This window comes from Protopterus annectens, chromosome 4.part1 (assembly GCF_019279795.1).
Source record: "Protopterus annectens isolate FY-2018-M chromosome 4.part1, PAN1.0, whole genome shotgun sequence".
Taxonomy (NCBI): Eukaryota; Metazoa; Chordata; order Ceratodontiformes; family Protopteridae; genus Protopterus; species Protopterus annectens.
The window spans coordinates 367,611,778-367,635,935 of NC_056734.1; the positions used below are offsets into that span (position 1 = coordinate 367,611,778).

The 24,158-nt window shown below is 43.5% G+C and overlaps 1 protein-coding gene across 2 annotated transcripts in view; it reads right to left on the reverse strand.

The window, feature by feature from the left end:
* Nucleotides 1-16,705: 16,705 nt before the first annotated feature.
* Nucleotides 16,706-24,158, reverse strand: part of LOC122800861 (protein phosphatase inhibitor 2-like) — a 676,862-nt gene continuing 669,409 nt past the window's right edge. For both annotated transcript variants that reach the window (XM_044070183.1, XM_044070182.1), the window contains one exon: nt 16,706-17,859. In XM_044070183.1, the coding sequence (XP_043926118.1) occupies nt 17,822-17,859 (38 nt within the window). In that variant the 3' untranslated portion in view covers nt 16,706-17,821. The remainder of the gene's footprint in view (nt 17,860-24,158) is intronic.

Below are 24,158 nucleotides of genomic sequence, written 5' to 3' on the forward strand. Positions count from 1 at the left end.
TTCCAGCATAAGATTTTCTAGTACTACGCCTTCTGGCCTCCAAAATGACATCCATCACAGCTTTACTGAGAGGTGTGTTTTGTATGACTACATTATTCGCCATGCTGCCAAGTTTAAAGTCCTGAGTTGGCTGTGCAGGATCTGATTGTTTTGCTGGGACAGTAGATAAGGTATTTGAGGTAAGGTCCAAGCTGGGCATTGAGACAAGGTCTTTAGGATTGGAAACCAGTATTGGCGGGGCCAGTCTGGGGCAATCAGTATAATTTTTGGCTTCTCCTGTCTGACCTTTAGGAGTACCTTGGGGAGGAGAGGCAGTGGGGGAAAGGCATATACTGACAGTTTTTTCCAGCTGAAAGACAGGGCGTCCACTTTCCATGCTTGTCTGTGATAAGTCCTTGTGCAAAATCTTTTTAGTTGGTAGTTGTGAGGGGAGGCAAATAGATCTATCTCCGGGCATCCCCATTTCTTTGTTATCATGCTGAAGACTTGTAGATCCAGCTGCCACTCGTGGGGATCCATTAGGTTTCTGCTTAGCTCGTCTGCCAGAGTATTTTTCCTTCTTGGCAGGAATTGCCCTTGCAGATGTACTTGGTAAGTTAATGCTGTGTCCCACAAAGTCATGGCTAGTCTGCAAAGGGGGTAAGAATGTGTGCCCCCTGCTTGTTTATATACCACATGACCATGGCGTTGTCTGTCTTTATCAGCAGTTGTCCCGGACGAAGTAGGTCCTTAAAGGCTGTTAGGGCATTCTGAACAGCTAGCATCTCTTTTTGATTGATATGTAGATGCATTTGGGTTGAGGACCATGTGCCCTGAATGCATCTTCCTGACATGTGGGCTCCCCAGGCATAATCTGATGCGTCTGTTGCTAGTGTCTGGCTGGGGGTAATGTGAATGGCTGTCCCTTGTTTGGGTGACAAGTCTTTGCCCACCATCGAAACTCCTGTTGTAGGCAGGGAATGAGAGTAAACATTGTTTCCAGGCTGTGGCAATGTCGAGTCCAAACACTTTTTATGTACCATTGAAGCTTCCTCATATGCAGTCTTGCATATGGAATTAGTAGGATGCATGATGCCATGAAGCCCACAGCCTGCAGAATTTTTCTTGCAGATAACTGGGGCTTTGTTGCAAACATTTTGAAATAGGTAGTCAGTCGCCTTTGTCTGGCGTGAGATAAGCCATCTGGGCAGTTGTATTTAAGCTTGCACCCAGGAATATTATCTCTTGAGAGGGTACTAGTTTTCATTTCTTTTTGTTGACTATGTACCCTAGGCATGTTAGAAGTCTTTTCACAAACGCCAGATGCTGTAGAAGAATGTCATTGTTCTCTGCTTGAATTAGACAGTCATCCAAGTAAGGATATATTTGTATTCCTCTTTGTCTGCAGAATGCAATTACTGGTGCCAGGCACTTTGTAAAGACCCTGGGTGCAGTAGATAAGACAAAGGGCAGTGCAGAGAATTGGTAATGCATACAGCCCGCCTTGAATCTGAGGTATCTTCTGCACAATTGTCTGATTGGGACATGCAGGTATGCCTCTTTTAGGTCTAAAGTCACCAGCCAAGTGTTCTTGCCCAGCATGGGCAGAAGTTGCTGCAAAGTCATCATCTTGAATTTTGGTATATCCAGGAATGTGTTCAGAATAGATAGGTCCAGTATTGGTCTCCAGGTCTTGTCCTTTCTGGGTACCAAGAACAGTCGTGAGTAAAATCCTTGTCTCTGCTCTTGCTCTGGTACTTGTTGAATGGCCCCCATGTCCATGAGGGATGAGACTTGTTTTTGTGCCTCTGCCCATTGATTTTTTTGGCAGATCTGGCCAGCCGTTTGCCTTTGGCAGGGTATGGAAATGGAACTTGTACCCTTGTGACACGATATTTAGAACCCACTTATCCTGGGTTATAATATGCCAATTTTGAGAAAGAAGTGCTAATTTTCCCCCCAAGGGTGCTGCCAGCAGATAAGTGCTTGGTGCTGGCAGGGGGAAGTCATTGGGACTGTTTCCTGTATGGTTGTGATTTGTCTTCTCCAACTTTGGAGGTAGAAGCACCCCAATGCTTTGACCTGTAGGAACCTTGCACCTAGGATCTGCCTCTGGGGCGTCTGGATCTGCCCCTTTGAGGTCTGTCTGACACAGGAAAGGACCAATTCTTTGTAGGCCAGTGTCTGCTAAACCTAGGTGGTTGTACTTGTAAAAAATCTTTGACAGTTTGCATATTTAGCTTTGTCCTCCATTTTCTTTAACACCTCCTCTGCCTTAACACCAAACAAAGTATCATGCTGTAAAGGTGCATCCAATAATTTAACTGACATGATCAGGCAGATTTTGTTCCTTTAACAAAGCATGCCTCCTAATTACAGAACCCATAACTGCAGCCCTGCAGGAGGCCTCTAAAGAATCAAAACCACATTGCAAAGTATGCTTTCCAACTTGTTCAGCTGCATGCAATAAATCCCGCATTTCCTTGTTTTCTGCACATTCAGAGTTTAATAACATTTTCTGTTTAAGCAATGCCATGACATGTTGCTGATATTTAAGCATATGAAACTGACAGCCAAGGTAGCAGATCTGTAAACCTTTTTTCCCTAGAATCTCTGTCAGAGGGAGTAGGGTTTTTTGCAGCGGAAGCCTCAACTCCTTTGGGACCCTGAGAAATAGTTTCTGGGTCTGCAGCAGGGTTTTAAAAAGGAATTTATGAGTCAGGAACCCTGTAATATCTGTCAGGCTTAACAGGAGCTGGAGGTAAGGAGTCAGGGGTAAGACTAGACTCCGAAAACACATCATCTACAATATCTAACAAAGGTGGGATGGCTAGTGGTCTGTGTTGGGGTAGTAAAAGAAAATCCCTGAGCCTCTTTTTAGATTCTGAAAAATCTTGGCTCTTCCAGTGGAAATGCTCTCATGGTATGCAAGGTTTCCCCAAAAGAATAGTCCTCTGGAGGAGAAGATGAAGGTATGGATTCTTCAGCATCAGAATCCTCATGGGGGGAAGAGAACATTCCTGATCAGAAGAGGAATCAGAAGAAATACAAACCTGATCTGAAGATTCATAGTCAGTCTCTTGCCTAGGCCTCTTATCAGGAGGGGGATGGGAACTCCTGTTCAAGTTAATTAAGTCTTCGGCCATTCTGAGCATCTGTTTTTTGGGCATAGAGGCCTGTCCATGTGGCTCTTGGGTTTGTTTCTTTGCTTTAGAAGGTGCTTTATTCTTTGCCTTTGAAGCTGAGGTTGGTTTAATGTAAAGATGTTTACATCTGAATACACCCTCAGAAGCCGGTGCCTACTCAGCGGCTCCGGACCCATCTGAAGGAATAGTTTCAGAGGCTCCAATACCTTGAGTTTCCAGTGGCATGGCCGACTCCACGTGGGAGTCGGTAGCGGGCTGCGACTCTAAAGTAGCGGGTGTCAGGGGCTGCGAAAGCACCTCACCGAGAACCGGCGACTGGCTTAGGAGAAGCTTCATCTTCGGTTTTGGGCCTCGGTTGTCTATCTCTCTCCTTTTCTTTGTGTTATTTGTGAACTCTGGTAGTCGGATGGCTATCCGACATTTCTGGATAATTAAACCGGCGTCCAAAATAGTTTAAAGCAAAGTCATACCAATGCTTAACAGTGTGTTGGTTAAATCTAGCACAAAAACGACAACCAGCAATGTTGTGATCAGGGCCTAGGCAAGGAATACAATAAGAATGAAAGTCCTTATGAGGTATTTGCTTTCCACAGGAAATACAATTAACTTTTTTCTGACATCAGTCTGGAGCAAGAAAAAAGTTTCCCCAACAGGGTACTTAGCTTTATTGAAGACTTCGTGTCTGAAACTCGAACACGAAAATCTCAGGAGTCTGCCGACCGGCACTTGCGAACTGCTTCTGCTTCGGGCACTGCATGGCAAGAAAGACTAAAGAAAATGGCGTCGGCCTCATCTTTTATACCCCTGATGACCTGCCGTCAGGGAAGGGGCGACAGCAGCCGACGCAGGACCCAGGACTTTGGAATTCAGGCCGACTGAGGGCAACCTGCCAGCAGGATTACCCAAATGTAATGACTGCAACAGTGAAACACGAAGAACATTAAAATCCAAGCTATAAACCAATTTGCTATTTCCCTAACTTACAGTTTTGGAGTGACTGACTCGCACCAAAACATGTTGGACAGACTAGATAGGAAAACAAGAAGGATGCTTCATGCTCACCAATGATTTATAAAAATCAGTGCATACCAAGATTACATATTCCTCATTTTGAAGAAGGGATGGGCCTTCTTGAAATTGATTAATTACATGTATAGATCTGCAATCATGGGACTCCACACACATCTTCTGACCTCAAGACCCAAACGTACTGAAAGTTTTGAAACATGAGGAGAATAAATCTAAGATGACTCTGCTTAATCTAGCAGAAGCATATCGGCGTCAAGCAGGAATGGAAATCAAACCAGTAGATAAAAATCAGGCAGCAACTGAATGCGCCAAAAAATGAAAGAATATAAGGTGAAGTACTAGATGAGAACGCAAGAAATGTGGACAATGCACAAAGTTGCAAGTATAGAAAACTTCTGGAAGAATCTCATGTTGATCAGGAATGAACGCAGTAATGGTTATGGAGAGGCAAATTCAAACCAAGAAATGAAAGGTTGATATTGGCAGCTCAGGATATTAGGCTACATACATGCTGGTTTACCAAGTCCACTGAAAACGTGGGAGAGAAAGACAAATGTAGGTTTTTGTAAAACCGAATTGGAAACGGTCGCACATCTTGTTGCTGGTTGTGACATACTAATGGCAGAACGATCGCATACTGAAAGGCATAATAATAAGGCAAGACTGCTGCACTGGGGACTGTGCAAACATTAAGGTACTGAAGTGGCTGAAAACACTCGAAACATGAGCCACAAAGCATAATAAAAAATGAAGTTTAAATCACATGGGATCACTCATTACTAACAGTTCAAAAGATAGATGCTAGAAAATGGGATATAGTGGTCCATGAAAACGAAAAAGTAGCCCTGATCATTGAAATCGCCACACCCAGTGACTACAGTGTCTTGCATACAGAGATACACAGTCATAAAATATCAGGATATGGAGGCAGAAATGAGAGCAATGCTGAAGAAAGATACCCAGACAGTTCCAATAGTAGAAGGAGCAATGGGTCTTATAAAAAAAGAATCTACAATCATATTTAAATATGCTACCAATACATGTAACCCTGTACGAATTGCAGTTGTCATCATTTCTGGGCACATTGCGGGTGCTGCGAAGAGCACTTTTGGCTGCTATCAATGATTGAAACAATACTAATTTCATGAACTGTAATCGTACTTTGACTTGGGAATGGGGTCCATACCATCATGGTATTAGCAACCCAAATGATTTGGAAATATTTAAAAAGTGGATGTACACATGAGTACCTTAGACCATCTCCAAGTCTAAATCAAGACAATCTCTCCAAACTGCTGAAGCACTTCAAAGCAGACACAAATATTCAGTAACACAAAAAAACAGAAGTCCAACACCCGACAACACTTTACTAGAGAAGCCACACAGTTAAAACCACAAAGCTTTCGAGTTTATATAAAAGAAGAGAATATGCAATGTGCTGTATGTATTTGAAAAAGAGTTTTATATTCAAAAGCTTTGCAGTTTTAACTGTCCTGGTTCTCTATTAAAGTGTTATATTGGGCGTTGTTTTTTTCTGTCGACTATCTCCAAGCCAGCAGCCTGAAGACTACTGACACAGTAAACTGTTCAGCTAGGAGGGGGTGTACCTCAAATTGGAAGTAAATTCCCTCCAAGGCAATCTATTAGATAACTTACAGTACAGGGGAAGACAAAAATAGGTGCAGAGAAAGGGACTAAGGGAAGGAAGGAATACTGCAACAGTGATCAACAGGACAGCTACTGTTTTGGTAAGTTCTTACATAACTGAACTATGTCCTGACTGAAATCACTGCTGTAGTATTCTTAACAAATGGGTGACTCCCAGAGCTGAAGCAGGTATAAGGGGAGGGAGGTTGGCTAAAGGGAGGATGAGCTGTCCAGAAGACTAGACAGGACAGACCTAGCAAAGGCAGTCCTGGATCTTGAAAAGGCATCAATCTCATAATGCTCTGTGAATGTGTGCAGAGGGGACCAGGCGGCCACTTCCAAGATGGAACTGGCATCTACACCCTTGTGGAATGCCCGAGGAAGTCACTGCACTAGTGGAATGCACCCTTGGGCCGAAGACAATGCTTTCACGTACTGTGGGCAACAGAAAGAAATAGCCTTAGATATCCAAGATGCAATTTTTTTTTTATATAGACAAAATGGCCCACTTTGGAATCCATGACTGAGACAAAAGTTTGTTGGTTTGTCTGACAGTTTTTGTTTTGTCCAAGTACAATTTTAGCTGCCTGCGAACCTCGAGTGAGTGGAGAATTCTTTCCCCCTTACTTTGGAGAGAAGGGACAAAGGTAGATAGGTGGAAGGGCTGGCCTGGTTGAGGGACATCTCATTCCCTACCTTAGGCATGAATGATGGCTTGGCCCAAGATGCACACTATCCTTTTGGAAAATGAAAAGTCAGTTTTTCCAACATAGAATTGAGATCCCAGGGGAGAAGAGGGACCGGCTTCCTACTGGTTTAAGGTGTAGAACACCCCTCAAAAAATATATGACCTCCATCCTGGAGGTGAGAGGAGGATCATGAGGCAAGCAGGAGTTAATGGCCAACAGAGGGGCTTTAATGGAAGAGTAGGCCAGACCAGAGTGTAATTTGCAGAGATATTTGATGACAGCGGCAGTATCTGATAAAAATGTTTTTCCCTGTGCTCGAAGCACCAAATCGAAAATGTTTTCCATTTAGCTGTATACGATTTTTCTGGTGGTAGATTTTCTGGCTTCTTGACAAACCTGTAACACTTCCTCGGAAAAGAAGCATCTTTTAGGGTTCAGAACCCTATCATCTACAAAGTGAGACAGAGACTAGATGTGGATGGATAAGCGCACCTTGCTGCTGAGTGAGCAGGTGTGGTTGCAATGGTATTTTCTAATAGCTTGCCTTGGAGAGGTGGAGTAGGAGAGGAAAGTTATGTTATTTTGGCCAGAATGGGGTCAGGAGTAAGAGTTTTGAGGCTTCATTTTGAACTTTTAGAATGATTTTTGGGAGTAGTGGCGGGGGGTGGGCTTACAGGAACCTCCCCTACTACTGGAAAGAAGACATCGGTCTTGCAAACTGAGGGGGGAAAAGACTCCTGGTGTAACTGTGGAAGCTGGTGGTATTCTGAAGAAGCAAAAATGTCTACCTGTGGTGTTTCGCACTGATCCCTTATAGTTCTGAAGACTTGTTGGTTTAGGATACAATCACGAGGGTCCTTCAAGGGCTTGCTTAGGGAGTCTGCCAGTACATTCTCCTGTGAGGGGAATGCATGCAGTTGTCAGAGTCATGCCCATTTGTGTGGCAAGGTGTCACGCCTCTTGTGCTAGCCTGCACAGTGGGCAAGATCTTTTGCCTCCCTGTTTGTTCAGATACCACATAACTATTGTGTTCAGTGCATACCAGTAGTGAGCTTGGCTTCCACGGAAGGAAGAATATTTGCAATGCTTGCAGAAGGTCTCTCATTTCTTTCACGTTATGTGTTTTCAGGATGGTGGAATGCCATTTCTTCTGTACTCTGTAGGATCCTGTCCAATCTCCCATGCTCTTCTCGACGTATCTGTGTGAAGAACTTGGTTGGATAGGGCTGGAGTGAAAGGGAAGCCTGGATTGAGCATGATCAGTTTCAACCAACACAGTAGTTCTTTTTTGAGGCAAGATAATAAGGGGATTAGCCTACCCAGGGGATGGGAATGTTTAAACCAGTCTGATATACCAGGTACCACTGAATTTACTGCATATGCGGACCGGTCTGGCAAGAAGAATCACTGGAATGGCAGCTGCCATGAAACCAAAGGCCCTGAGTATCTCCCTTGCTGTGCAGTGAGACACTGAGTAGAGGTTGTTGAAAAAGGTGGTCAGACTGAGAAATGTCTCCTAAGGAAGGAAGGCAAGCAATCTGTGTGCTTCTAGTCTGCAACCCAGAAATAAATAGGTCCTAAATGAGTGCAGGACTTGATTTTATGGAGCTGATTCTGAAACGTAGGATGGACAAGATGTACCATGAAATGTACATACTGCACTAGGAAATCTAAGGAAAGAACTTAAATCAGTAGGTCATCCAGGTAAGGGAAATTTTGAATTTCCTTGTGTGACAGAAGGCTGCCACTGGAGCTAAGCAATTTTTAAAAACCCTTTCAGTGCTGTAAAAGACTAAATGGCAAAGCAGTAAGCTGAAAATATGATGAGCCAGAGAAAAATCTGAGGACTTTCCTGCAACAAGGTTGAATGGGGATGTGGAAGTAGGCATCCTTCAGGTCTAGTGATACAAGGAAAGCTTGAGGAAGCATGAAAGGCAGAAGATTATGCAGAAACAGCATACTGAAAGTGGGTACCTTTAGAAAGGTGTTTAGAAGAGAAAGATCCGGAAAGGGTCTCCACTGTCCTTCCTACCTGGGCGCCAGAAAGATTTTGCTCTTCCTATAAAGAGAGTAGTACTCTTTCTATGGTACCTTGCTCTAATAAACTCTGAATGATGGGGCCAAGCAAAGGGAGATGGCTTTGCAGTAGAGAAGGCAAGCCCTTTACACACAGAGGATGATTTCCATTGACATGGCATAGCCTTCTTTGCTGACAGTCAGGACCCACTTGACTGTGGTCATTTCCCAGAAAGGATGGGACACAGAAAACCTTTTTGAAAGAGGAGTGGAGGGACCGAGGATGGGAGAGGTGCAGTTGAAACAGTGGTCACAGGTTTTTGGCTCTGAAGGGAGGCCTCCCAGAAGGAAGATTCCCTATTGGGTTTGTCTGAGAATCTCTTTCTGGGTGTTTGCTTGATTTGAGTTGGCAGAGGGTCCTACTTAAAAGAAGTTGACTTAGCTGGGTAGTTACTGTGGTATCTAGGGACTGTAAAAAGTAAAATTTGCCAATAGTTCTTCATTGTCTTACCCTGCTCTTGTAAGGCTTTGAAGATTTTAGCAGCTTCTGGACCAAACTGGAGGTCTTTGTCTAGTGGAGAATCTACGTTTTATAGATTTTAAGTCCTCAGGGACGGGTTGGCTGCGCAACCATGCAGAATGTCTAATGACTGAACCTGATGCTGCACTGGAAGAGGCATCCACACCATCAGAACTACAACTGATGCCATGACTAGCAGTTTGAGTAGCTTGAGACAGTAAGGTCTGCTTTTGTTGCTTAGAATAGTACAGTTGTGTACACTTACCATAAATGTAGATGTTAGAGTGTATTCACTGTTGCAGTCATTACATTTGGGTAATCCTGCTGGCAGGTTGCCCTCAGCCGGCCTGAATTCCAAAGTCTTGGGTCCTGCGTCGGCTGTTGTCGCCCTTCCCTGACATCAGGTCGTCAGGAGTGTAAAAGAAGCAGACAATGCCATTTTCTTTAGTTTTTCTTGCCCCAGATGTCAGGTGCCCCCTAAAAGGGTTGCCAAAATTTATATATGTATACATGCACCGATATAAAACTTACCTTCATCTACAAGCAAATACACCACATAGATTGTATAAATCAGAGAAGGAAAGATAGGTTCCATCAGAAGAAAAGGGGGATGGTGGGTGGATAACCTGGACTGCAACAGTGACTACACTCGAACATCTACATTTATGGTAAGTGTACACAACTGTACTATGTTCTTCGTGTTTCACTGTTGCAGTCATTACATTTGGGTAGAGTCCCAAAGCTAAGGTTGGGGGGCTGGAGCTAAACAGCATTAGGAGCGACTAAGAGGTCCTGCAGAACTGCAGTGGCAAAGCCTGCCCTGGATTTAGAGTAGAACGGCAGATGATAGTGCTTTGTAAAGGTGTGCAGTGAACTTCAAGTAGCAGCCTCTAAAATGTCATTGGTAGGTACTCCTCTGAGAAAGGCTGCTGAAGTGGCTGCAGCTCTGGTTGAGTGTGGCCTAATGCCCTTAGGTACTGGCCTGCCATGGTGTACATAGCAGAAACGAATGCAATGGCTTATTCACTTTGAGATAGTCTGCTTTGAGATGGCCTCTCCTTGCGATTCCTGCAGCATATGTCACTAGTAATTGCTCTGTCTTTCTGAAAACTTTGGTTCTGTCCAAGTAGAATCCAAGCTGTCTGTGTACGTCCAAAGAATGCAGAATTCTCTCCCCCTTGTTCTGTGGATTTGGATAAAAGGTTGGCAGGTGAATAGTTTGGTTGAGAGCCACACTGGACACCACCTTAGGCATAAATGTTGGGTTTGTCCTCAGAGAGACCTTGTCTGGATGAAAAATGATAAAAGGTTCTACAGCCATGAGTGCCTGTAGCTCTGAAACTCGTCTTGCAGAGGTTATTGCTAGGAGCAGAGCTGTTTTCCAAGATGAAAACTTTATATCAGCAGAAGCAGCTGGCTCAAAAGGAGGCAGGGTGAGTTTTTCCAAGACATAGTTGAGGTCCCATGCAGGCATTGGTGATCTCCTTGGAGGCATTAATATTTTGGCTCCTCTGAGGTACTGCTTTAATAAAGGATGAGAAAAGATTGGTGGCTCTACATTGTAATGAGCCAAAATGGCAGAGGCATGAATTTTAATAGATGAGAAAGATAGGCCTTTGTCCAGCATCTCAGTTAAGTATTGCAAAATCTGAGGAATATTTGGCACAGCTGTATCAGTTCCTTGTGCCTGGTTCCAAGCCAGAATCTCTTCCATTTTCCAGCATAAGATTTTCTAGTACTAGGCCTTCTGGCTTCCAAAATGACATCCATCACAGCTTTACTTAGAGGTGTGTTTTTGTATGACTACATTATTCACCATGCTGTCAGGTTTAAAGTTCTGAGTTGACTGTGCAGGATCTGACTGTTTTGCTGGGACAGTAGAGGAGGTATTTAAGGTAAGGTCCAAGCTGGGCATTGAGACAAGCTCCTTAATATTGGATACCAGTACTGGCGTGGCCAGTCTGGGGCAATACGTATCATCTTTGGCTTCTCCTGTCTGACCTTTAGGAGTACCTTGGGGAGGACAGGCAGAGGGGGAAATGTGTATACCAATAGGTTTTTCCAGCTGAAAGATAGGGCGTCCACTTTCCATGCTTGTCTGTGATAAATCTTTGTGCAGAATCTTTTTAGTTGGTAGTTGTGAGGGGAGGCAAATAGATGCATGTCCAGGCATCCCCATTTCCTTGTTATGCTGAAGACTTGTGGGTCCAGGTGCCACTCGTGGGGATCCATGAGGTTTCTGCTTAGTTCGTCTACCAGTGTATTTTTCCTTCCTGGCAGGAATTGTGCCTGCAGATGTACTTGGTAAGCCAATGCTGTGTCCCACAAAGTCATGGCTAGTCTGCAAAGGGGGTAAGAATGTGTGCCCCCCTGCTTGTTTATATACCACATGACTGTGGTGTTGTCCGTCTTTATCAGTAGTTGTCCTGGATGAAGTAGGTCCTTGAAGGCTGTCAGGACATTTTGAACTGCTAGCATCTCTTTTTGATTGATATGTAGATGCATTTGGTTTGAGGTTCATGTGCCCTGAATGCATCTTCCTGCCATGTGGGCCCCCAGGTATAATCTGATGCATCCCTTGTTGGTGTCTGCCTGGCTGGGGGTAATGTGAATGGCTGTTCCTCGTTTTAGTGACAAGCCTTTGCCCACCATCGAAACTCCTGTTGCAGGCAGGGAGAGTAATCATAGTTTCCAGGCTGTGGCAATGTTGAGTCCATACATTTTTTAGGTACCATTGAAGTTTCCTCATATGCAGTCTTGCATATGGGAATTAGTAGGATGCAGGATGCCATGAAGCCCAAAGCCTGCAGAACTTTTCTTGCAGATTACTGGGCCTTTGTTGCCAACATTTTGAAATAGGTAAGTCAGTTGCCTTTGTTTGTCTGGCGTGAGATAAGCCATCTGGGCAGTTGTAGTTAAGCTTGCACCAAGGACTAGTATCTCTTGAGAGGGTACTAGTTTTGATTTCTTTTTGTTAACTGTGTACCCTAGGCATGTTAGAAGTCTTTTCACAAACGCCAGATGCTGTAGAAGAATGTCCTTGTTCTCTGCTTGAATTAGACATTCGTCCAAGTAAGGATATATTTGTATACCTCTGTCTGCATAACGCAATTACTGGTGCCAGGCACTTTGTAAAGACCCTGGGCGCAGTAGATAAGCCAAACGGCAGTGCAGAGAATTGGCAATGCATTGAGCCAGCCTTGAATCTGAGGTATCTTCTGCATATCTGTCTGATTGGGACATGCAGGTATGTCTCTTTTAGGTCTAAAGTCACTAGCCAAGCATTCTTGCCCAGCATGGGCAGAAGCTGCTGCAAAGTTAACATCTTGAATTGGTATATCCAGGAATGTGTTCAAAATTGATAGGTCCAGTATTGGCCTCCAGGCCTTGTCCTTTCTGGGTACCAAGAACAGTCTTGAGTAAAATCCTTGTCTCTGCTCTTGCTCACGTACTTGTTGAATGGCCCCCATGTCCATGAGGGATGAGACTTGTTTTTGTGCCTCTGCCCATTGATTTTTTGGCAGATCTGGCCAGCCGTTTGCCTTTGGCAGGGTATGGAAATGGAACTTGTAGCTTTGTGACACGATATTTAGGACCCACTTGTTCGGGGTTATAATGTGCCAATTTTGAGAAAAAAGTGCTAATTTTCCCCCTAAGGGTGCTGCCAGAAGATAAGTGCTTGGTGCAGGCAGGGGGAAGTCATTGGGACGGTTTCCTGTATGGTTGTGATTTGTCTTCTCCAACTTTGGAGGTAGAAGCCCCCCATTGCTTTGACCGGTATGAACCTTGCGCCTGGGATCTGCCTCTAGGGTGTCTGGATCTACCCCTTTGAGGTCTGTCTGACACAGGAAAGGACTAATTCTTTGTTGGCCAGTGTCTACCAAACCTAGGTGGCTGTACTTGTAAAAAAATCTTTGACCGTTTGCATAGGTTTAGCTTTGTCCTCCATTTTCTTTAACACCTCTTCTGCCTCAACACCAAACAAAGTATCCTGCTTTAAAGGTGCATCTAATAATTTAACTTTAACATGATCAGGAAGATTTTGTTCCTTTAACCAAGCATTCCTCCTAATTACAGAACCTGTAACTGCGGCACTGCAGGAGGCCTCTAAAGAATCAAAACCACATTGCAAAGTATGCTTTCCAACTTGTTCAGCTGCATGCAATAAATCCTGCATTTCTTTGTTTTCTGCATATTCAGAGTATAACATTTTCTGTTTAAGCAATGCCATGTCATGTTGCTGATATTTGAGCATATGAAACTGACAGTTTAAGGCCCTTATAGCTAAGGTAGCAGATGTGTAAACCTTTTTTCCCCCCATCAATCCATTGCCCTAGAATCTCTGTCAGAGGGGGGTAGGGTTTTTGCAGCGGAAGCCTCAACTCCTTTGGGACCCTGAGAAATAATTTCTGGGTCTGCAGCAGGGTTTTTAAAAAGGAATTTATGAGAGTCAGGAACCCTGTAATATCGGTCAGGCTTAACAGGAGCTGGAGGTAAGGAGTCAGGGGTAAGACTAGACTCCGAAAACACATCATCTACAATGTAACACAGGTGGGATGGCTAGTGGCTTGTGTTGAGGTAGTAAAAGGAAATCCCTGAGCCTCTTTTTAGATTCTGAAAAATCTTGGCTCTCCCAGTGGAAATGCTCCCTCATGTTATGTAAGGTTTCCCCAAAAGAATAGTCCTCTGGAGGAGAAGCTGAAAGTACAGATTATTCAGCATCAGAATCCTCATGGGGTGGAAGAGAGGAATCAGAAGAAATGGAAACCTGATCTGAAGATTCATAGTCAGTCTCTTGACTAGGCCTCTTAACAGGAGGGGGATGGGAACCCCTGATCAAGGTAATCAAGTCTTTGGCCATTTTGAGCATCTGTTTTTTGGGCATAGAGGCCTGACCCCGTGGCTATTGAATTTGTTTCTTTGCTTTGGAAGGTGCTTTAGTCTTTACATCAAACCAATTTCAGCTTCAAAGGCAAAGATGTTTAGGTCTGAATACACCCTCAGAAGCCAGTGCCTGCTCAGCGGCTCTGGACCCGGACCCATCTGAAGGGATAATATCCGAGACTCCAATACCTTGAGTTTCCAGCGGCATGGCCGACTCCACGTGGGAGTTGGTAGTGGCCTGTGACTCTAAGTACGGGGTGTCAGGAGCTGCGAAAGTGCCTCACTGAGGACTGGCGAACCGGCGACTGGCTTAGAAGCTTAGTCAGTTTTGGGCCTTGGTTATCTCTTTCCTTTTCTTTACATTGTTTTGTGGACTGCGGTAGTCGGATGGCTATCCAACGACATTTCTGGATAATTAAACCGGCATCCGAAATAGTTTAAAGCAAAATCATACCGACGCTTAACATTGCGATTGTTAAATCTAGCACAAAACCGACGAGAAACATTGTGATCAGGGCCTAGGCAAGGAATACAGTAAGAATGAAAATCCTTATGAGGTATTTGCTTCCCACAAGAAATACAGTTATTAACTTTTTCTGACATCAGTCTGGAGCAAGAAAAAAAAGTTTCCCCAACAGGGTGCTTAGCTTTATTGAAGACTTCGGATCTGAAACTCGAACATGAAAATCTCAGGAGTCGGCCGACCGGCACTTGCGAACTGCTTCTGCTTCGGGCACTGCGCGGCAAGAATGACTAAAGAAAAATGTGTCGGCTGCTTCTTTTACACCCTTGACGACCTGACGTCAGGGAAGGGGCGACAGCAGCTGACGCAGGACCCAAGACTTTGGAATTCAGGCCAGCTGAGGGCAACCTGCCAGCAGGATTACCCAAATGTAATGACTGCAACAGTGAAACACGAAGAACATCTGCAGACTGTGGATCTGACATGACCTTACTCAGAGACTGCATGACAGATAGCAAATATGTAGTCATCTGTGTCTGGTAGCCGATTGCTCTGAATGAAAGGGTGGCAGAGTTGAAGACCTTCTTACCCAACCTATCCACAAGCCCTACCACCCATATCAGTGGGGAGGGTATTACCACTGGAAAGCAGTTTATACGTCTAGTCAGATGAAGGGGAGAGCAGCAGCTGTGTCAGCCACAGGATTCTTATAGAGGTATGTTAGCTCATCAGGCACCTCATAGAATCTATCTGGTATTTTAGGTGCCAGAGGCTGAGAATCTGGAGATGAATATGTAGAATGAAAGCAGTCCTGATATGTGTCTAGTACTGGAGAGGAGGGCTGGAGTGCCCATTTCCAGGAGACTGTAGTATCACTTTTGAACATCTGAGACTTGCTTAGATTGCCATTCACAATGCCTCATATCATATTCTGGATACTTTCCTCAAAGGAGACCCCCTCAATAGGACAGCGAGTTCCCTTAATCTGAGGAAAGCTGTTCAAGGGAATGCATCTGTGAAGAACAATCCAGGGAGTGATTAGAATCCAGATCCTGTTCCTTCTCAGAGGAAGAGGAAAACGAATTTTGAGTGGGTCTTTGTGGCATGGCCTATGACAGCTGTGACACAAAGGAAGGAGGTTTCAAGACCATGGTTGCCCTAAATATGCCCTGGCAGAAATCCATACAATCTTTTTCTTTGGAAACAGTAGGGGAGGTCACATGCTTAGTTTTCTGATTTTTCTTTTTAGGTGTGATGTCCATCTAAACTAGTCCCAGAGGTTCACAACCTTGGGGAACTTTGATCACAGTAACAGGAAACCTCTTCTCTGACAAGAATTTGAGGCACTCCATGTGTGGGGCCCTCTGATCTAATGAGATGTGGTTCGCCCAAGACATTTGCCACACGCAAAGCCTCAGGAGCCATACCAGTTTCAGACGGGGTCTTGGTAGCAGAAAACTGAGAGGGTATCTGACAGACTTGTGGGTTCTGTAACCTCAGTGGGTACATCTGACTCAGAGGTACAAGGCTGCGAGATGTCTTGGGTCTTTTGAGTTTCTTCTTGGGCAGAAAGGTGGAGAAAAAAGGGGGATTCTGTCATTTTGGCTTGGGCCAGACATTTTAGATGCTGAGTTTCAGGAATGTGGTCAGGGAGAAAAGCCTCGACCCAAGGGTTTTAGGAACAAATAAATGAGATGAAGCAGGGTTTGTAGTAATAATGCAGGACTAAACAAAAAAAGAAAGACTGTTAGTGTGCAAGTCCTTGTACAGGATCTGCCTACCACACTTGCACTTACCCCTCTTAGCTGACATCGAACAAAAGTGAGCTACACAATAAAAATACTTGGAAAAGGAAGGTTCTCCAGTGGGGCACTTATCTGAAACTTGAGTGAAGCAACTGTACCAATGACCCGACAAAGATCAGTCCAACTGATGCACGACCTGCATTTAGGCTGGTAGTGAGACAGTCTGAAGTACTGGTGCATATGTCCACCTACATACCCCCCATGCATACGAACACAGGTCACACTGACATACATCCTTGGGAAAGTAAGCTTTGGTACCCTGGCCAGATGTTAGTGGGTGAAAACTCATACATTAAGAATATTACAACAGTGACTTCAATCAGGACGTCTTAAGCTCTACTTAATCAGAACTACGCAATACAACATATGTATTCAAATCCAATTGGGACAAATATGTAAGGTAAGTGATAATGTCTGAGTATCACTGAAACCTGTAGCTCTATGGAATCACCTGAAGATGACAGCAAGGCAAAAGCAACTAGTGTGTGCATGGGCGTGCGCGCTTCACAATAAATACAAAACACATACACAGTACAAGAAAATAACATTTACTCATAATTCAAAATATGTTTGGTATACAGAAGTAATAACAAAACAATGTTGCAGCCAGCAAGGGCAGTGACAGACTACACTATGCCAAGAAATAAAACAAAATACCTGGGAAACATAGTAAATTACTGATCATTCATAGTTAGGCTAACCATCAGATTTGGATTCAGAACAAAGTAATGTTAGCATTTTCTGCATGACAGCAGTGGGATACAACAGAAAGAGGTAAACCAAGTAGACAACACATCATTAGATCCCAATAACTTACTATGGACAATTTTTTTTCCAAAGATCAGATCAAGAGTCTTAATAAAGGGAGTAAAGCAGTTCTTTAAAATAGACAATATAAAATCATTTTCTTAAACACTTTCATTTTGTCTCATACAAAACAGAGAAATTTACCTTGGACATTTGTATGAACTTAAAGACTTGCATCTCACTGGCACAGTAACTGAATATTAACAATAATATTAAAGTATTGTACTACAAATAAAATATGCAACTTAAATCAGATAAGACTTCGGACTGTTGTCAAAGACTTTTAACTGTGTGCATACTCTGCAGAGTAACGGATTCATCCAGCAATGATCAGTTTCCATCTTATGTTGTAGCCTTGATAACAGACACAAGCAGCAACTTTTGAAGTTAGTTTTGAACTGCATGTTACACAGCAAGCCAGATAAGCACTCTGCAGTGTAACCTGACTTATTCCATCTTCAGAAAGTAGTTAAAATATTCCCAGATCTGGAGGACACAGGCATACAAATACTGTAGTAAGCATAAATTTACTCCAAGAAGGCTTCAAATAAACTGCCAGGATCAGTCTTGTGATTAAATTCCACTCCTAATGTGCTTCTAAAGTCACTCCTGCAATGATGAAGCAGTGTTCTTGCAACAAATATTAAAGATAGCTCTTAAACGCATCCAATTTTGTGAAGCTTTCTTAGTAATAGTATTACCATGTAACACATGCTCATTTTAAACATCCGGCCATACATAGTAATGTCAAGAAGCAGGACACACCTTTCACTTTATAAATCTAAGTTCATCTTCAGCAAAATTGTTTGTTACAGTGGCAGCTTGTTTCTTCATTGTTACAAATTCTGTTCTTCTGGCTGGTCTTCAATTGTTACTGTATTAAAAAATACATTATTTTTACTTTTGTCAGTATTAAGATACAATCAAGAAACCAATGACTATCTACTTTAAAAATAACTGGCAATTAATTCTACATGTCACAACAAACTGGTGAACATGGTTCAAAAGATAAAACATGGACCATTTCTCTACACAAGCATGTGAATAGAATAGCTGTGTAAGAACTTACCATAACCTTAGATGCCCTTCTTCCATGTTGCATTATTCATTACAGTAGGGAGGTTGCTGCCTGCAGTGCTGACATCCAGCCACTATACCAAAGTCTTTGGTGCAGGAAGGTACGTGTGATGTCCTCTGTCAGAGCCATAAACAGACGTAGGGTATAAGTGACGTCTGTACGTACCCTCTTCAGAATGGACTACCGCATACAGTAGTACTCCTGGAGGTTTAAAGAGTCATAATTCAGAGACCCTTGAGACTCACATGTAGACTAGATCACAGGATACTTGATAGGCTGTGTGTAGTGGAGAAGTTAAGAGAGTGGGTGACTATGTCCCCACAGGTAAGTAAAAGTATATTAGACAGGTAAACTAGAGGGGATAGGAGGGAGGGACTGAATACTGCAACATGGAAGAGAAGGACATCTAAGATTATGGTAAGTTCTTACACAACTACTCTATGTCTTTCTATTCTCATGTTGCAGTATTTATTACAGTAAGGAGAGTACCAAACCTTTAATGTATGAGCCTGGGTGGAGGATTGGGGTCCCTGGTCAATAAGACCCTGAAAAATAGATCTGGCAAACCCAGCTCTAGAGGCTACGTCCAGTTTGTAATGTTTGGTAAAGGTACGCACTGAAGCCCAAGTAGCAGCTTCTAAAACTGAGGCGTAATTAACCCCTTTGAAAAAGGCAGCTGAGGAAACAGCTGCTCTGGCTGAGTGGGATTTGACATGTCCATGTAAAGTTTTTCCATGACAGGAATAGCATATGCCAATGGACTTGGAGATCCACGCAGAAATGGTCTGTTTGGAGACTGCCTTTCCTGGAGCCCTAGGGTGGAAGGAGATGAATAGCTGGTCAGACTTTCTAATAGGTTTGGTTTTGTCTAAGTAGTACCTCAGTCGTCTGTGGACATCTAGAGAATGAAGAGTCCTCTGAGGGATATTGAGGGTGAGGGTAAAAAACATGCAGATTAATGGCCTTTTTTTAATAAGAGTTAATTAAGCACCTTAGGCATGAAGGAGGGGTTAGTCCTGAGGGTCAACACTGTCCTTGTGGAAAATAAAAAACACAAACGGCCAGCATAAATAGTCCAACGCTTTACTGGAAGATGTGATGGAACATAAAAATGCCCCAACAATAAATCCAACCTTCAGACCGGTTTCGGCAGAGTGCCTTCTTCAGTGAATAATAAAATATGCCAGAATCAAGCAACATACATATTTATAGCCTATGTCAGCCATAATTCACCAACGGTATGATCCAACCCCTATCTATCTGATAAATATTCATGAGAACTGAAAACCATATTGCAATTGCCCATCAATAATGAGCACAATATGTATTCAATGATATGAACAATTGTAAATACATATACCATAAATATAAATATAGTTATAACAGAAAAACTAATGAAAGTGAGCACAACATGATGTAACATAACCATACATCCATGGGCCAAATTCAATGGGGTACCCATCAACTGGATGCAGACTAAATTCACCTATATATAAAAAAGGCTCGAAAAAATATATATATATATATATATATATATATATATATATATATATAATATAACAAAATATATTAATGTAAAGACTATTGTTAGTCCAAAAAATATATGAAATACATGTATATGTATATACATATGTATATGTATTTCATATATATATATATATATGAAATATATGTAGTTCCTGTGTTGTCCATTGCCTTACTTGGATAGAAGGAAGTTTCTTAGCTCACGAGTGGGAGTGGGGAGCCTTGAATAGCCTACCTGTCCTTGAGGGAAGTGACCTCAGCACAAGAAGCTGTAGTAATTGGTCATTTTGGACCATTTCTAGCTCTTTTGAAGTTCCCTGGTTAAAATCTGCCTCTGGCATTTTTTTGAAGCCATATTGCTCAGACACAGCTCCACGTGGTCCTGTTGAGTCTTCCTGGCTACAGAGAATTGAAAAAAGCGACTGCTTTCCTGATTAAGTATCCTGCTGTTTTTTATATTTGTTTTACCTTATACTGCTTACCTAGAGCAAGCTTTAACTGTTTTCATAGTTATTTACTGCATTTTTTTTATCTGCACTTAAAAGTACATTTTAGTCGAAATTAGTCTAATTCAAGTCGAAAAGTGTTTGTTTGCTGTTTAATTTAATTGTTTGGCTGCCCACTAAAGTGTGCTAGCCTGTACTACTGACTTATTGCCTTTTCTGCATTTAGAGCGGAGTTGCCACTAGAGCACCATCGGGCAGCGCCAGTTAAACAAGGTTAAAGAAATTCTGGCTCCGTAAAGTCTGCTCTTCATTTTTTCCCTTAGAACTGCTGTACTTGTAATCTAAACTGTCTATTCTCTATCTGTAAAGCTCAGCACTTGTTCCTAAAGCATTTTTTAGTCAGGTAAAGCACTTCTATATTATACAAAGTACTTCACTAGCTTAAAACCCCCTTGAGTACCCACTTCCCTATAGGTCCTTTCTGACTCGGTTACACAGCAAACTTTTTCATTTCTTCTAGCATGTCAAAGGGTCAGTTGCTAGCGTCCTCTCCTGCTCAGCTGGTGAATCTGGGAATATTGAGGCAATGTTACAATTGCCTCATGTACACAGACAACCCTCTCCTCCTCCCACAAAACACAAATACATGCGAGAGATGCAACTATATAGCCAAACTGGAGGCTGAGCTCTCTCAACTCAGGACTGGCAAAACCAGACAGGAGGAGAAGGTAACCACACACACCATAAACCCAGTCTCACATAGAACTATCACAACTACAAATCAAACACAAACACACAAAGACATACTCGGAGGCACTGATCAAAAATCTACCAAAACAGCAGAGGCCTCCAAAGCAGACACCCAAATAACTGCCACCTCATGACATAACACAAGCAACACATAGATCACAAAGTCAGTGTGCAAATCAGTCACAGCCCTTAAGGCCAAACACAATGCCAGACACACTTGTCATAGGTGACTCCATAGTCAGACACACTGACGTCCCACTCACCAGACTGAACAAGGAGAGGGTCACAGTAAGCTGCCTGTCGGGCGCTAGAATCCGCCACATAACACAAGCACTCCGGTCACTCCACAGCAAGTACAAGTATGACTCAGTCATTGTCCATGCCGGTGTGAATGACCAGAGACGTACCTCCCTGGATTACATGAAAAGAGACATAAAGGAGCTCTCAGATTATGTAGCCCAGGCTGGTATGACCCTGACCCTGAGCAGTATCCTACCTTCACCAAGAATGATGCCACAATACAGAGACAAAATGATCAGTTTTAATAATTGGCTTAATTTCTGGTGTCATTCTAAGGGGATCCAATGTCTGTCTGCCTGGAATGACAAGCTTGACAAGCCACGCTGCTTCGCAAGGGACAACTTGCACCTGTCACCCCTGGGTTTCCGGATATTTTCAAAGGCTCTTGCCACCCCCATAGTGCCTTTTTTAGACAAGGCTCAAATTCTAAACCCACCGCCCTAGAAAACAATAATGGAAAAAAACTAAGGGTAATGCTGCTCAATGCCAGAAGTCTAAATCTCAAGATGCACGCCCTCGAAGCCCTCCTCAGTATGGAGAACATCGATGTCTGTGCTGTGACTGAAACCTGGTTCAAGGCTCCTGAGAGCACCCCGGCACTATCAGGTTTTACCTCATATCATGCGTTCCGGCCCCAAAACCCGGACCGTACCACAAAAGGAGGGGGTGTACCCATATTCATCAAGGATACCCACACCTCCAGGCTGGTGGCAACTCACGAAGCATCAGAGACCATTCAGGTGCAATTAACCATAGGCAAAACTGCTCTACAGTTTGTAGCATGTTACAGGCCACCCTCTCAAACTCAGGAACCCCACACAGCCTTCCTGAAGACACTGGTGAGTATAAATGTCTCTCCAAACACCATCATATTGGGTGACTTCAACTACCCAAACATAGACTGGGAACATTACTCAAGCCCCAATACCCTAGCCCAAAGGTTCCTGGAGTTCATAAACTCAAATGCTATGGAACAACTTGTCACCATTCCCACAAGAGGTGAAAATATACAAGACCTGATCACAAACATGGGGAACAAAATGCTCCACACCGGAAGTATATCCCTCATTGGTGAGATCAGACTATAAACTAATCTCACTGGAGATCCACATCCCACCCCCACCCCCAACAAAAAAGACCACAGTGAAGAACTTCTCTAAAGCCAACTTCACACTTCTTAAGACTGGTGTGGTATCCTTCAAGGCCCCTGAGCCATTGGAAACCACAACCCATGCTGCTGAATCCCTTACAAATGCTTTCTACGAGCACCTCCAGGATTGCATGGATCAAGCAACCCCAAATAAAATCAAGACCCTTTCCACCAAAGGCAAGCGCCCGATCTGGTGGACCCCAGCCATAAACAAACTTTACAACAAGAGGAGAAAGCTACTACAAGATAGAGCAAAATCCCTAAAAGGGAAGGCATCTCTGATCAATACTAGTAAAAAACTACGATCACTCATAAAATCATCCAAGGCCAACTCTGAGAGAAAAATTGCCGAGGACTCAAAAGACAATCATAAGGCCTTCTTTAGCTATGTTAGAAATCTGGGTGGAAACTCCCAGATATGCTCAGAATTAGTCCAAAATTATACAAAAATCACTGAACCCACAGACATTGCAAACATACTGGCAGACAGGTTCAGTGAAAATTTCTCTCCCCCCCCCCCCCAAAAGGAGAAATATCTATCCCAGCAGAGTGTAGCCTTCCAATCATCTCAAATGTCCAGGTGAGAGCTGCTCTCTCTAAAGCTAAAAACACAGCATCAATGGGACCGGATGGTGTCCCCGGCTGTGTGCTACACAAACTCAATGAGGAACTAAACCCACACATAAGGCTGCTGTTTAATCTTAGCCTTACCACAGGATACATACCCAAAGAGTGGCGTACGGCAACTGTGGTCCCACTCCACAAAGGCGGTGCTTCTACGGACCCTGGTAATTACCGCCCCATAAGCTTAACAAGCCTGGTCTGCAAAGCTATGGAGAGGATCATAATGGAACTCATAAAGACATAGGGGACCTACAGACATTGGATCCTACCCAATTCGGCTTTGTCAAGGGCAGATCATGCCTCTTGAACTTGGTCGACTTTTTTGAAACAGTCACCAAGGCCATTGATGAGGGTAAGGCAGTTCACTCCGCCTACCTTGACCTTGCAAAAGCTTTCGACACAATACCCCACTCGGGTATCATAGAAAAGCTCACCAGCTTAAATGTAAACCCATATGTCACAAGATGGGTTGCAAACTGGCTCAAGGACAGAACCCACAGGGTTAGAGTTGCTGGTGCCATGTCAGACTCCAAGCCAGTCACAAGCGGTGTCCCACAGGGCTCAGTCCTGGGCCCCCTCTTGTTCGGCATCTACTTTTCAGAAGTGCAGGCAAACATAGGAGGATTGTGGCTGACAAAGTTTGCAGATGACTGCAAACTGGGCCATAGTTGAAAATCCATCAGACACAGATATCCTTCAGAGAGGTCTCATAGAAACGGATAACTGATGCCAGAGCCATGGCCTTAAGCTAAACGCCAAAAAATGTATAGTCATACCCTTTGGTAAAACAAGGTAACCCCAAGTTACCACATAGGTGGCAATCCATTAAGCACAGAAGAGGTTATCAGGGACCTGGGGACCCAAGTTGACAGTAACCTTTCTTTTGACACTCACATTGCCAAAGTGGTTAGGAGGACCTTCTACATTGCCCACCTGATTATGAAGGGATTCACATCCAGATCAAGGGAGGTCATTGTTCCCTGTACTCTTCACTTATCAGACCAATGATTGAGTACAATGCCCCATTCGGAATGTATCTTACCCGACACCTGCAGCAATTGGAAAGACCCCAAAAGTTCCTCACCAAAAGGATAAAGGGGCTCAAAAATATGCCATATGCTGCCCGACTGAAGAAACTCCAGCTCTATTCAGTCGCATACAGTCTGCTCAGAGGTGACCTGTGCCTGACATACAAGGCCATGTCCAACCCGGAATTAATGGACATGCTCCACCTCAAAAAATCCAAATCCACCAGAGCCACAAGAGCGAGAGACTTAAACCTCAACACGGATATAAATAGG